The following is a 14343-nucleotide window of genomic DNA, read 5'->3' on the forward strand; positions in this document are numbered from 1 at the left end:
TTGCAATACTACGGTATGTAGATATATATACTCCCAAACCAAACATAACTTTGACCTTTGACTTGCATGTGCATGTACATTGTGTTTATCTGAGTAATTTCCATTATAGGGTAGACATTGTGTACAATGCCATGAATACAAGATTTGTTTTGATGGCTATATAATCAATGATATATTTGTGTGTGCAAATGTGACTGCATCCATGAATAAGTGTGTCTGGATGAGTGAGTATATTATTTGTATGTATAAAGTATTTCTCTTCAAACAACAGGTAATGTGTAACAATTAATAACCTTGAATAGATAGTGAACTTCAAGCTGCTATTATTAATGATGTTTGAAAACATGTGGCCTTGTGATATACAGATACCAGTAGTCAGACTTGTCCAAGCAGCCACCCTATCCATGAAAGGGGCGGGATGTAGCCCAGTGGTAAAGCATTCGCTTGATGAACGGTCTGTCTAGGATCATTCCCTGTCTGTGGACCCATTGGGCTACATGTATTTCTCGTTCCAACCAATGCTCCACAACTGGTGTCACAAAGGCCGTGGTATGTACTGTCCTGTCTGTGGGATGGTGCATATAAAAGATCCCTTGCTGCTAATTGAAAAGAGTAGCCCATGAAGTGGCGACAGCGGGTTTCCTTTCTCAGTATCTGTGTGGTCCTTAACCATATGTCTGATGCCTAATAACCGTAAATAAAATGTTGAGTGTGTCATTAAATAAAACATTTCTTTCCTGCTTTCCATCCATGCACACTGCTATTCTGTCAACACATCTAATTGTAGTAAAACATAACCTGTCTGCAGCAGTCGACTATCTTAAGAGTTGAACTTTTGTTTGACAACACTATTAGAGCACAATGATTAATTTATCATCAGCTATTGAAAGTCAAACATTTGGTAATTCTGACACCTGCTACATTTTCCTGTTGGTTTCATTGAGAAAATCTGTTGGTCCCCTGAAGATAATCCACATAACCAAACAACTGGTTGCCTACATGTTCATAAAGATCAAGGGAACTGAGATTTTGAAATATAATTTCCCCCTCGTTGGATTAGCCTAGGTGGTAGCAACAGGTTTCCTCACTCACTGTCGAGACCTGGGTCCTTAATTTTAAAGCTAATTTAGTACTACGATATTGTGAAACCATTGGGGGCTATGTGATGTACTGGAGTGACGTCATAGCCTCCCAGTGGTTTTATAATACCATAATGTCAAGATAGCTTTGTAAAAATATGGGGCCAGGTGTAGAAATAACCATATGTTAGACACCAAACAGCCATATAATTTTTAAATAGTGCTGAGGTATCATTAAACAAATATTCCTTTCCTTTCCTCTTGACTGTGTGCTTATTAGAGTACATGTATGTATTCATTTATATACAGGAAGAAATACTAATAAATAGGTGATGGTTCTAACACATATATGCCTTAATATACATGTAGTAATTTTCTCTGTGCATGACATCTGATGTACTATAGCTTACAGGTACCTGTAATGATGACATTACATGTACAATCTGAGCAAGAAAACAATAAAATGGACATCCCATACATGTACCTTGTAGTTGATTTGGTCATGTCAGCAACAGTTACCAGTGTTCAAGATTAAACATTTTGAAATTGCCGAATTTGCATTCAAACGAACACACATCAAGCGAGCACTTTACCACTGGTCTCACCCCCTCCAAAAAAAACAGAAAGAAAAAAGAAAAGCAATTTATGATTGAAATGATAGATACTGACCGGCGTCGTGGTTAGGCCATCGGTCTACAGGCTGGTAGGTACTGGGTTCGTATCCCAGTCGAGGCATGGGATTTTTAATCCAGATACTGACTCCAAACCCTGAGAGAGTGCTCCGCAAGGCTCAATGGGTAGGTGTAAACCACTGTACCGACCAGTGATCCATAACTGGTTCAACAAAGGCAATGGTTTGTGCTATCCTGCCTGTGGGAAGCGCAAATAAAAGATCCCTTGCTGCTAATCGGAAAGAGTAGCCCATGTAGTGGCGACAGCGGGTTTCCTCTCAAAATCTGTGTGGTCCTTAACCATATGTCTGAAGCCATATGACCGTAAATAAAATGTGTTGAGTGCATCGTTAAATAAAATATTTCTTTCTTTGATAGATACTGAGACAAAACAATAACAGGGGACACTTGGTATTGTAGAACATATTTAATTCATCATTTAATCACACTTGTCACACCACAGGCAATTGAAGACAAAGGCTGGAAGCCTTATAACTGGCTACCTGTGGCTGCATGGTCAGCTTTATTGTATTTTGACAGAGATACACAATACACATACATGTATCATTAATGAACTTTGTTGATACATACAAATTGTGCAAATATATAAACATTTATTATTTATATACGGTATTAGAAAAGAAAAGAAAACCAACCCAAAACTCTGCCATTTGTTTAAATTGTTTTTGTTTTGTTGTCAGGTCACTTTGACGGAGATGTGGCAGAGTCTGAAAGCATGTCATCCCCCAGCACAGCCCAGTCCCCCAGTGAACACAGTGTGCAGAATGTACGGACCTTAGTAAGTATACAGGGAGGTCAGTCCCACCTAGCATGTTATTGTTTTCTGTTTGAACAATGTTGTCTTGCATGTACTTCAACAACTGTCATATTGTTTACATATGCAACTAGGTGAAGAGAGAGACCATATGGCAATTGTTTGAAAGAGGTAAATATTATTTTTGATCTTGTATATTGTCATGTATATCCTGGCCTTTGAAAGAAATGTATAGGTGGTGCATGGCCTTAGATGCTGTGCATGGATCTAACATTGGAAATTAAGCTCCATGTAAATCCAGTCCATACTGTTCAGTATGCTCAAAGGCTGATCAGAATTAAAAAAACCCAAAACCAATGCTAAAACACGGCCACTTATATACACACATGTACATGTATCTCCATTTACACAATACATAAAACAACAATACCTATCTCGATCCTTGAGTTATAATCCGATACATATTGTGATACTTAAAAGTGACAGACCCTAGTTTTTAAACACTACGGCATATTTTTCACTATTATAGAACTGTTTTTGATAACTGCAATCAAACATTAGATTTTATTGTTTATAACATCCATTTCCATATATCCCAAGTATTTAGGATCATCCCAATGGCAGGACGTAACCCAGTGGTAAAGTGCACCACCACTAGTATATCAACGGTTATGGTATGTGATATCCTGTCTGTGGGATGGTGCACAACATTTTAGTCATTATAATCCCTGGATAATACCACCTACAGTGTGGGCAGAAGTCCATCACAGTGCTTTAAATAACCTGTTTGGTGAAAATCTAACACCAGTGACCACTGGTAGTATACAGTGATTGTGCTTTGTGTTATTGAGTGGCAATTAGCAACAAGTGCTTTGGGTAGCCGCAGTATTCAGGTCCAATTAGCGCTCGTGGTTCAGGAACAAACGACAGTCTGATGATCACGTGACATATAGGTGCATTCGATTCGTTATTTCATTCATGGACTAATTACTTCAGGTCTGATAATGATCACCAGTTACCACTGAGTGACGGCATTCATTTGGTGAAACAAGCCTGGGACCATCAAAAACTATTGGATTCATACAGGGGTTGTTCCTCGAGAGCCTCACGCAGATTTGTTTGAAGCACCAGCCAATGAAATGACAGCATTACATGATCTCATTGGTGTCAAGATAACTTGTGACAAAACGTGTGATGACCAGGAAGAAGAGACCAACACTAAACTGGAGCCAATTCCTTCAGTGGCCATGCAGTGCCCGTGACCAGGAAGAAGAGACACACTAAACTGGAGCCCATTCCTTCAGTGGCCATGCAGTGCCCGTCACCAGGAAGAAGAGACGACACTAAACTGGAGCCCATTCCTTCAGTAACCATGCAGTGCCCATAACAAGGAAGAAGAGACGACACTAAACCGGAGCCCATTCCTTCAGTGGCCATGCATTGCCCATGACCAGGAAGAAGAGACACACTAAACCGGAGCCCATTCCTTCAGTGGCCATGTATATAGTGGCCGGAATGCTATTAAAACGTAACATTTTTGTTTTGTAGAATGGAATCAACATTCTGACTTGCCACCGGCCTCGGTGGCGTCGTGGCAGGCCATCGGTCTACAGGCTGGTAGGTACTAGGTTCGGATCCCAGTCGAGGCATGGGATTTTTAATCCAGATACCGACTCCAAACCCTGAGTGAGTGCTCCGCAAGGCTCAATGGGTAGGTGTAAACTACTTGCACCGACCAGTGATCCATAACTGGTTCAACAAAGGCTATGGTTTGTGCTATCCTGTCTGTGGGAAGCGCAAATAAAAGGTCCCTTGCTGCCTGTCGTAAAAAGAGTAGCCTATGTGGCGACAGCGGGTTTCCTCTAAAACACAGTGTCAGAATGACCATATGTTTGACGTCCAATAGCCGATGATAAGATAAAAAATCAATGTGCTCCAGTGGCGTCGTTAAATAAAACAAACTTTACTTTTTTTTCTGACTTACCATGTTTATAAATACATAAAATATTTAATAATTTCTTACCTGGTTGTTTTTATTTTTATTTTATTTAATTTTTGTTACTGTCTGTTAGTTTTATTTAAAACATGTCATTCTGTTGACATTTAGCAACTTCAAACAAAATACATGTATGTTTGCTAGTAAACCCAAGGCACCCTCACTATACCGCCAACTCAATATAATGCCAAAATTGCATTGGTACATTAGTGGGCATTGGTTATACTATATATATATAATTACATGTACACGTATAGCAACTTGATAACAATTGCAGCCATAATTATATGGGCAGGGGACAGCAATGAAAAAGAAGAAGTTTAAGTATATTTTGTTTATTGATACTAGTAAAAAAAGAAAGAAATGTTTTATTTAATGACGCACTCAACACATTTTATTTTACGGTTATATGGCGTCAGACATATGGTTAAGGACCACACAGATATTGAGAGAGGAAACCTGCTGTCGCCACTTCATGGGCTACTCTTTTCGATTAGCAGTCAGGGATCTTTTGTATGCACCATCCCACTTGACACTAGTAGAGCACATTGATATATATTAATCATCAGCTTTTGGATGTCAAACATATGATGTTGATAATTCTGACATATAATCTAAGAGAAAAACTCCTGCATTTTCCCACTAGCCTTAAGTTTTGTTGTTGTTTTTTTCAATCAGAGAATGAGTCCACTGAGTGAAGGAAGGAAATGTTTTATTTAACAATGCACTCAACACATTTTATTTACGGTTATATGGCGTCAGATATATGGTTAAGGAACACACAGATATTGAGAGGCAACCCGCTGTCGCCACTTCATGGACTACTAGAGCTTTTCGATTAGCAGCAAGGGATCTTTTATATGCACCATCCCACAGACAGGGTAGTACATACCACACCCTTTGATATACCAGTCGTGGTGCACTGCCTGGAATGAGAACTAGATCTCAGACTGACTGCACACTTTACCACTGGGCTACGTCCCGCCCCACTCCACTGAGTGGGCTCATTCCTAAGATCCATTTTCCTCAGGCGAGTCCTCTACCGACTGAGCTAGATGCCGCACCACTCCACTGAGTGGGCTCAATCCTAAGATCCATGCTCCTCAGTCGAGTCCTCTACCGACTGAGCTAGATGCCGCACTACTCCACTGAGTGGGCTCAATCCTAAGATCCATGCTCCTCAGGCGAGTCCTCTACCGACTGAGCTAGATGCCGCACTACTCCACTGAGTGGGCTCAATCCTAAGATCCATGCTCCTCAGTCGAGTCCTCTACCGACTGAGCTAGATGCCGCACCACTCCACTGAGTGGGCTCAATCCTAAGATCCATGCTCCTCAGGCGAGTCCTCTACCGACTGAGCTAGATGCCGCACCACTCCACTGAGTGGGCTCAATCCTAAGATCCATGCTCCTCAGTCGAGTCCTCTACCGACTGAGCTAGATGCCGCACCTCTCCACTGAGTGGGCTCAATCCTAAGATCCATGCTCCTCAGTCGAGTCCTCTACCGACTGAGCTAGATGCCGCACCACTCCACTGAGTGGGCTCAATCCTAAGATCCATGCTCCTCAGTCGAGTCCTCTACCGACTGAGCTAGATGCCGCACCACTCCACTGAGTGGGCTCATTCCTAAGATCCATGCTCCTCAGTCGAGTCCTCTACCGACTGAGCTAGATGCTGCACCACTCCACTGAGTGGGCTCAATCCTAAGATCCATGCTCCTCAGGCGAGTCCTCTACCGACTGAGCTAGATGCCGCACCACTCCACTGAGTGGGCTCAATCCTAAGATCCACTGAGTGGGCTCAATCCTAAGATCCACTGAGTGGGCTCAATCCTAAGATCCATGCTCCTCAGGCGATTCCTCTACCGACTGAGCTAGATGCCGCACCATGAAAACTAAGAACGAAATAAAAAAACCCACAACATTTGAACAGATTAAATTTAACATATTTTAACTAAAAATCTTTTATAAAAAATAAAAAATTGATCAAGTAACTTTTTTTCCCCTTTACTTTTTTTTTTTTTTAACTTTACAGACTGGTTCAATTGAATGAATAATTTACTAATATAATATAATTTGAAAAGAACCATATTTTATTTCAATAAAAGTAACTGATGTGGGTATAAGCACAAGAAATGCTGTAGCAGTAGCATAAAGCAATCTTATTGAGTTTGTACATGATATTTGTGTTTGTACAATATTATTGCTGATCTCACGCTTGTGTTTGTGTCTGTACTGGTATCAGCCACCTGTTACAGCGCTATATTTAGTTTTTATATGTAGGAGTTGACTAGATTGATGTTTTTATATACATGGAACAAATGACAGTAAATCTGAAGTGAGAAGGTGCATGTATGCCATATACATTTTAGATTAATCTCTATCATTGCTACTGTGTTAATAATTACCATTAGATATATTTTGTAGATATTGTTTTACATGGTCAAATTGCAGTTAAAAGCAGTATGTAATTTATTAGTTATAGGTATGATAGATTGATATGTATTTTGTTCCATCTGGTGTTTCATGGTTAGTACATGTACACGTATATAAAGAGTCCACGGGCAAAATAATCAGTGATATTTTGATGAAATGGAGATTTTGTTTCACTGTCTAATCTTATCAACAGCCTGTGTTAATTGTGTATTTGTGAAACAAATTAAACTGTTATGTTCTTTACTAGTAAAACAATTAATTAAAACGTTATTTCTGCTAGCCTGCATTGTTGAAAAACGTATTCATTTTCAGGAAATAATTATCAATTTTATAATGTCCACAAAATTAAAGTTTAAAATATCCCATCATGATGGTGTTATTGTTTAAACCTAGAATGAACAAAAGCATTATGTCTCGTATAACATAAATACAGTTAAATATCCTTTATGTGCAGTGAATATTAACCATTTTGTTTAAATCTTTCAAATCAATATTTTTTAGAACTCTAAAATGTGACTTTGATCATATTGAAGCCGGTGATTAATAAATCAATGTGCTCTACTGGTGTCATTAAACAAAACAAACTTTAACTTTGATCGTATTGCTCATGAACATTTCATAAATGTACACTTATGTATGTAATATATCCTGTTTATGATAAAGTGCTTACAAAAAAACTCTATAGACTATTCGTGTCAAACTGATGAACTGGCACATAACCATGTTCTAAATGAACAGAAATTATTATGTTTTTAGAACATACCAACTCCGAGAAGGACAAGGAATGCTTATTTAACAATTCCTCAACACGTTGTAGCATACATTTATATATTATGGTGGGACCTTCTTTTCTTTCTTTCTTTCTTTTTTTTTATTTCTGAGGAGCATGTTGAGAGGTGGAATGGAGAAATATACTTGTGCATGTATACACAACACTTTTTTTTTTTTAAATTTAACCATTCTTATTTGTATGTAGACTGCATGTTAACCCTTGATCAAAATAAAATCATATACTATATTATGTGTATGTACTATAGCATCCTTGTTATATGACACACAAACATGTGCATGTACATATAGTAATACCTTGTCTTGAATACATGGTTGTTATTAGCCTGTTAGTATCTGTAATGCACCACTGCCAGGAATACCCCCAACCCACCCACCCACCCACCCCACAAATTGGACAATGTCTACTCTAGTTATTATTATTAGTAGTAGTATCTGAAAAGGCCATGGTATGTTCTAACCTGCATGTTGGATGGAACATTTGAAAGATCCCTTGCTACTAATGATAATTAACAGACTGTATGTCCAAAGCACCACATGGTTGACATCCAGCAGTCGATAATTAATAAATCAATGTGTTCTTAGTGGTGTCGTTGAACAAAACAGACATTATTATTATCTGCATTTTGTTATTTAAATTTCTTTTGTAGTCAGACAGTCTTCTGTCCAATTCTGAGGCTTGCAACAAGATGTCAAAACGGGAATCACTCAAGGTAATGGGTTGTACATCGTGTCTTCTAGGCTAGCATCATACTTATCCACAGTAGACAGCAATATTTAGTGAGTGCCTACAATGTCCCACAGAAACAATGTTACTAGTATTGCTACTAACTCATTTCATTATGAAATTAGATGTCACAATAGCAGTGTTTCTGCCAGAAATAAATATTTGGGGATGGCGCTATGAACAGAATATTTATAATGTGTGTGCTGAATGAATAGGGGGTATGGGGGGCCTCCCCCATAAAGAAAATGGGTTAGATTTAGTGTTAGGGTTAAGAAAAGCATACAGTGATGATAAGAGTAATTAATTTTGTTAAAAGGTCAACTTAAAAAATACAAATTTGGGTATGGTGCCATATCCATTTTACCTCTGGCAGAAACCCTGAATAGCTGATGAAATAACCCCACCAAACAGTATGGCTTGGGCAGTAGCCAGCCAGACAGTGGCCCATTGGATTTTGACTAACCAAGCAACAGTCTACTGAACATTAATTAGCCCAGTGGACTGTAGCTCCCTGGACTTTGAACCATATAGGACAACAACCCATTTGACATTAGCCATTGGACATTAAACAAACAGATAATAGCTCATTGGAAATTAGTCAACCAGTTCATTACTGCCCATTGGACATTAACCCATAAGACAGATATTAAAACAGATCCCATTACATTGTTATTATTATACATATGAATTCAATGTATAAACAAGAAAAGTTTATACTTTAAGAATAGAAATTTGATATTTATAGAATTAATAGTTAGTTGCATTTACATACTGTGAACCTTTTTGTAATTTTGTGGACTAGTGTAGTCAACAAATTTAAGAACACAACGAAAATATAATATAGGTACATATAATATTATACAGTGAAACGTCTCAAGACTGGACATTCAGTAAACCGGAATTTCCTCAAAACCGGATGTTTTACAAAATCCCTTTTTGAAAACCAGGACAAAACGTAAACTCTCTAAACCGGATTCCTCTTAAAACCAGACGTTTGTCTTGGTCCCAAGGGTGTCCGGTTTAGAGGGGTTTCACTGTACAACCTTTTTATTTCACAAAATTAAATAACCAATGAAATGTGGGTGGGGTTTTTGTTGTTGAAAAAACACAAATTTAAGGTCTCAAAAATAAAGCAAATCACAATATTCTGTATATGAAGATATTTTTAGAATTTAAACATTTTCTCCAAAGGCTCTGAAGAAAAGTTACAGAACACAAAAGAAACTTGCTGCACAAGAACTCTTGAGCACACTCAAAGACCCTTCAGTCATTGTGCTTGCCGATTGGTTGAAAATCCGAGGAACACTCAAAAGCTGGACCAAATTGTGGTGTGTCCTAAAACCGGGTCTCTTGGTGCTTTACAAGAATGAAAAACAAAAGGTAAGAGAAAAAGAATCTAAAACTGCAATCTAATGGAAATCACAAACATATCTATAATTGTGAATAAATTTGTGTGTTTTCATTATAGACAAGTCCTCGTCGTTTGTCTTAATGTAATATCCAAGTGACATAGTTATTTTTGTCTTGCTTTGACAATGGTAAAAGATGAGAGATATGTATTCTTTTTCTGATAGAGGTCATGACTATCAACTTTTACGTTTAGCTCAGTGTTAAGTTTTTACACATATACATGTAGATCCATTTTTCATTAATTAAAATACTGAAGATTGGTTTATAGTTGCATTGCTTGTTAAAATTTATAAAATTAATGTGTTGGTTTTTTTTGTGTGTTTTTTTTATAAACTAAATTAATCCAGAATGTTCGATCACAAATTATATCTTTATTAATGAAATCAATTGATGGGAGGTGAGACATTTAATTTCATGAAATTCTTGTTTAGTTGTGTACTGGGTATATGCATGCATGGTTCCCATGCTTAGTGCTTCAAATATATTAATCAGTTTTTGTGTGTGCCCTAAATACCTGTATCAACTATCATAAATCAATTACTGGCAAATCATGGAATGACATTCAAACTGTTTTAATATTAAAAATATATTTCTGATTGCACTTTTAAGTCTCTTCCTACATGTATATACATGTATATAGCTATTGTTGTAATGGTAGTCACCGTACATGGAATAGAGATCATCTAATTGGTTTTTGTTTTCTTCCACCATTTGTTTACACAAATGTTATGCAAACCAGACCATGTTGGTAACCCTTTAATGAACAATATAATGGGCAGTTACCATCACAATGACCATTAAAGTGACAGATCCTAGTTTTTAAACACACCATGCAGTCCAGTATTTTCTACTATTAGAGCTGTTTTTGATCATTTCAATCAGATATTAGGTAGATTTTATTGTTTAGATTTTTCCATTTCCGTATATCCAAACAGTTCCTGGTCATCCTGGTGCTTCTAATATAAATTCTAATATGACAAAATAAATTTTTATATTTTTAAAAACACATGTACCTCTGAGAAGTAGCAGTTATGTAGACAAGCTTTAGTCTGTTTTTAGGGATATTTCCCCATTTCAATGTCACTGACTCTTGTTTTTACTCTATTGTAACCGTATCCAAATGTTTTACAGGCTTGTACATTAATTAACCAAACTTAGTATCCACTTTCAGTGTCACAGACTCTTGTTTTTACTCTATTGTAACCGTATCCAAATGTTTTACAGGCTTGTACATTAATTAACCAAACTTAGTATCCACTTTCAAGGGCTGAAGCTAGGGTCTCTTCACTTTAAGAAGAAGAAAAAGGAAAACAAGAAAAACACTATTAAGACATTAAGCTATCAAATTTGTCTACTTGATTAGTTGGTAAATAGGGGAAGCCTTGGAGAGGTATAATGAGAAAACATGTGGAGGCTCTGTTTACGATAGGTTGATTGATGTAGTGTTAGTGTAATGCTTTGTCAACTTAATGTCTCTGGCTTTACCAGTAATCTGTTGTTGCTAATTTGCACGAGTTTCAGTTTCTACTCTCATTCCGTTTGTAAAATACGCCTCCGTCCATTCCTGTTTGTCTCATAATAAGGACACAATAGGCGACTTCGAAAAACAATTAAGTCTCAAAATAGGTATGAAACAAGATTCGCGGTGATGTGTAGCACATGACACTGTATTGATTTTTATCATAACAAGTGTCGTCTTATAATACCTCAAACTAAATGTGATTTTAAAACGCGACAACACAGTCTTCACAAGAAAGGCAAGTGTTTGCTCACTCAGGCTCCCACACTCGCCTGGAAAGTTTTAAGGAGAGTGGCGGATTGATCGCATTTGAAAAAAAAAAAAAAAATGATTGGTAACTTCATATGATTGCTCACCTAGCACCATTTTAGGAGAGTGATCTTCAGCTCACCTTGATTTTACTCATTTCAAAGACTTGACAAGTTGTATTGCTTGACAAATGTTTGAGAAAGTCACTAGTTCTCACAGAAGCTTTGGCTAGTGCCCTATGTATTATAGTAATTTAGTTGATAATTTTTATGAGTCCAGGCCAAATATTCAGTAGCCAAGAACGAGGGCTAGTGGTTTTGTCGAACCCATGTGACAACATGTTACCAGTAAACAGATCTACAATGGTCTTGGAAGGACAAACAATTTATCTTATTGGTTGCTTTAAAACGTCTTTAATGATCCAAAGTGTGGCAGACAAAGGACAATGTCATGACGTTTGTTTGAGACAAACATTGGAGAGGCCACTATGTGAGATTTATAATAACCCTGTGCAATATCTAATATATGATGGCGATCAGTTAAAAGGTATTGACTCCTCCATGGTGATGACCTACATGTGTACATTTGACATCCAACTTATCCAGTGAATTATCACTACAAATGCTAATATTGACCCATAATGTACACGTTAACTATGCAAGTGCTATCAGTAACTTAGAAAAGGGGTGTGTCTTTTTGTGGGTTTCTTTATTGTTGTTTTTGTTGGTTTGGTTTTTTGTCCTTTTTTTGGTGGGGAAGGGGAGGTGTATTGTTGATGTTTTTTTTTTTTTTTTTTTTTTTTTTTTTTTAGGATATGTAAGAAATAGAATACTACACTATCATACAACCCATTCTTTAGAGATGTATCCAGCTTGTTTTCACTTTCAAACATATGATCCTGTGTTGTTAAAAACAGAATATTGTCATTAGATACCAATTAAATGTAGATGTATCTTTCGAGTTATTTGAAAAATGTACATGTATCTAATGATCAAAGTGGTACATAACAGACACAAATACCATATTGTGTTTCACATATAGTCTAACCTGTACTAGCGGCCACATGTAATTAGCAGTCGCTTGCCTTAAGCAGCCACTTATTCTTGTCCCAAACGATTTATAATGTAAATGCACCTGTAATAAGTGGTCACCTGTCTAACGCGGCAGCGGCCACCTGAATTGGATCCCAAATCGGTAAAATACCTCTATTAAGCGGCCACAGTAAATGTTTACTGTTGTATAAAATTGATATTTTAACAACAGTGATAAGGTGCAGCAAATAACAGATCTTCATACCTTCAGGAATACTAGTATCCATTCAGTCCCGACATCTCTACTGTGTATCAATTAAGAAAGTACGACTCTGGAATGCATCTAATTGCCTCTGGGCAGACTACCCTTGACATTTGTAGATTCACTTACTATGACAATACATCACATGAAGTAGAAAATAAATTTAATACATTCCATTTGCATTATTTCTGAAGGAAAGCTGATTTATAGTCAACTGTGAAGCACACATCCGTTGATTAGCTGTACAGACGGTAACACAAGAAACAACTACAAATGTTTTAAAGACTATATATGTGGCAACCTGTAATCAGTGGGACCTGTCTTAATTTTAAACGGCCACTCTTATCTACCCCCTTGTGTGACCACTTTAGACAGGTTTGACAGTATTCTCAAAAACAAGGTTTAAAATTTAAAAAAACAAAGCAAATTTCATCTAAAACTTTTTTTTACAGCATATTTTGTGTGTGCAGTTAACTTACCAGTATGTATCACAGAACAATCAGTTTCAGGTTAACTTGTTTTTCACCGAGCAATCAATTTCTATTGTGCTTATTTCGTTGGATGGTATGGCTGTGGTGAATGAGTCAGCAACATGGAGCAACCAACAAACACCATTAAATTGGTATCTCTCTTGTGTGATATAGCTTTGCGATATCCAAAATCCCCTCCAGTATTTCTCCAAAAGGAGTGTAAGAATTTTGAATTATTGTTGATCAGTTCTTGATACTGTTATTATTGTATTTGTTATTGTTGTGATTTTATTCACAGAGCAGTAACTGGGTGGGTACAGTTCTCCTCAACACCTGTCAGCTCATTGAACGACCTTCAAAGAAAGATGGCTTCTGCTTCAAGCTGTTTCACCCTCTTGATCAGTCCATCTGGGCTACAAAGGTAAGCACTTCTTAACGCTCATTGATTCATCTTGGTTTATTGTTATGCTTAAATATACATCCAGTTACAGATGAAGTATACAGTGTTCTCCAACGTTTATGCGACCTGGTTGGCGGACATGTGGCCAAAGTCCACGAGGGGGGGGGGGGGTGGCTCGTGAGGGGTTCGCCCCCTCTCACACCGGAATTTTTTTTAAATCTTAAGTTACAAAAGGTGCTTTTTTTCTGGCATTTAATAGTTGATTTAAATAAAGTTAACCATAATCTATCTCATGATCTGCTGCACCGGCACCGGTCACGCTGAAGTAGTAGGGCTTAGATGATCATAGGCCTAAATGTGTGCGGCCAGTGAGCTAATCTCACCCGGAAATTTTTGAAAATAAAAGCTCATATAGATGCGATTTCCTGGCATCTGGGGATAGTATTTTTCCGTCTTTCATTGCATAAAATATTATTCTCGATTTATGGTTTTCAACATGCCAACAGCCAGCAATAGACAATTCCCCTGCA

The 14343-nt window shown here is 37.4% G+C and overlaps 1 protein-coding gene across 2 annotated transcripts in view; it reads left to right on the forward strand.

Moving 5' to 3' along the window:
* LOC121380979 (oxysterol-binding protein-related protein 8-like) overlaps positions 1-14343 on the forward strand; it is a 144039-nt gene that overhangs the window by 92439 nt on the left and 37257 nt on the right. For both annotated transcript variants that reach the window (XM_041510038.1, XM_041510039.1), the window contains 4 exons: positions 2452-2549; positions 8396-8458; positions 9664-9852; positions 13712-13834. In XM_041510038.1, the coding sequence (XP_041365972.1) occupies positions 2452-2549; positions 8396-8458; positions 9664-9852; positions 13712-13834 (473 nt within the window). The remainder of the gene's footprint in view (positions 1-2451; positions 2550-8395; positions 8459-9663; positions 9853-13711; positions 13835-14343) is intronic.

Source organism: Gigantopelta aegis, chromosome 9 (assembly GCF_016097555.1).
Source record: "Gigantopelta aegis isolate Gae_Host chromosome 9, Gae_host_genome, whole genome shotgun sequence".
NCBI classification, from domain to species: domain Eukaryota; kingdom Metazoa; phylum Mollusca; class Gastropoda; order Neomphalida; family Peltospiridae; genus Gigantopelta; species Gigantopelta aegis.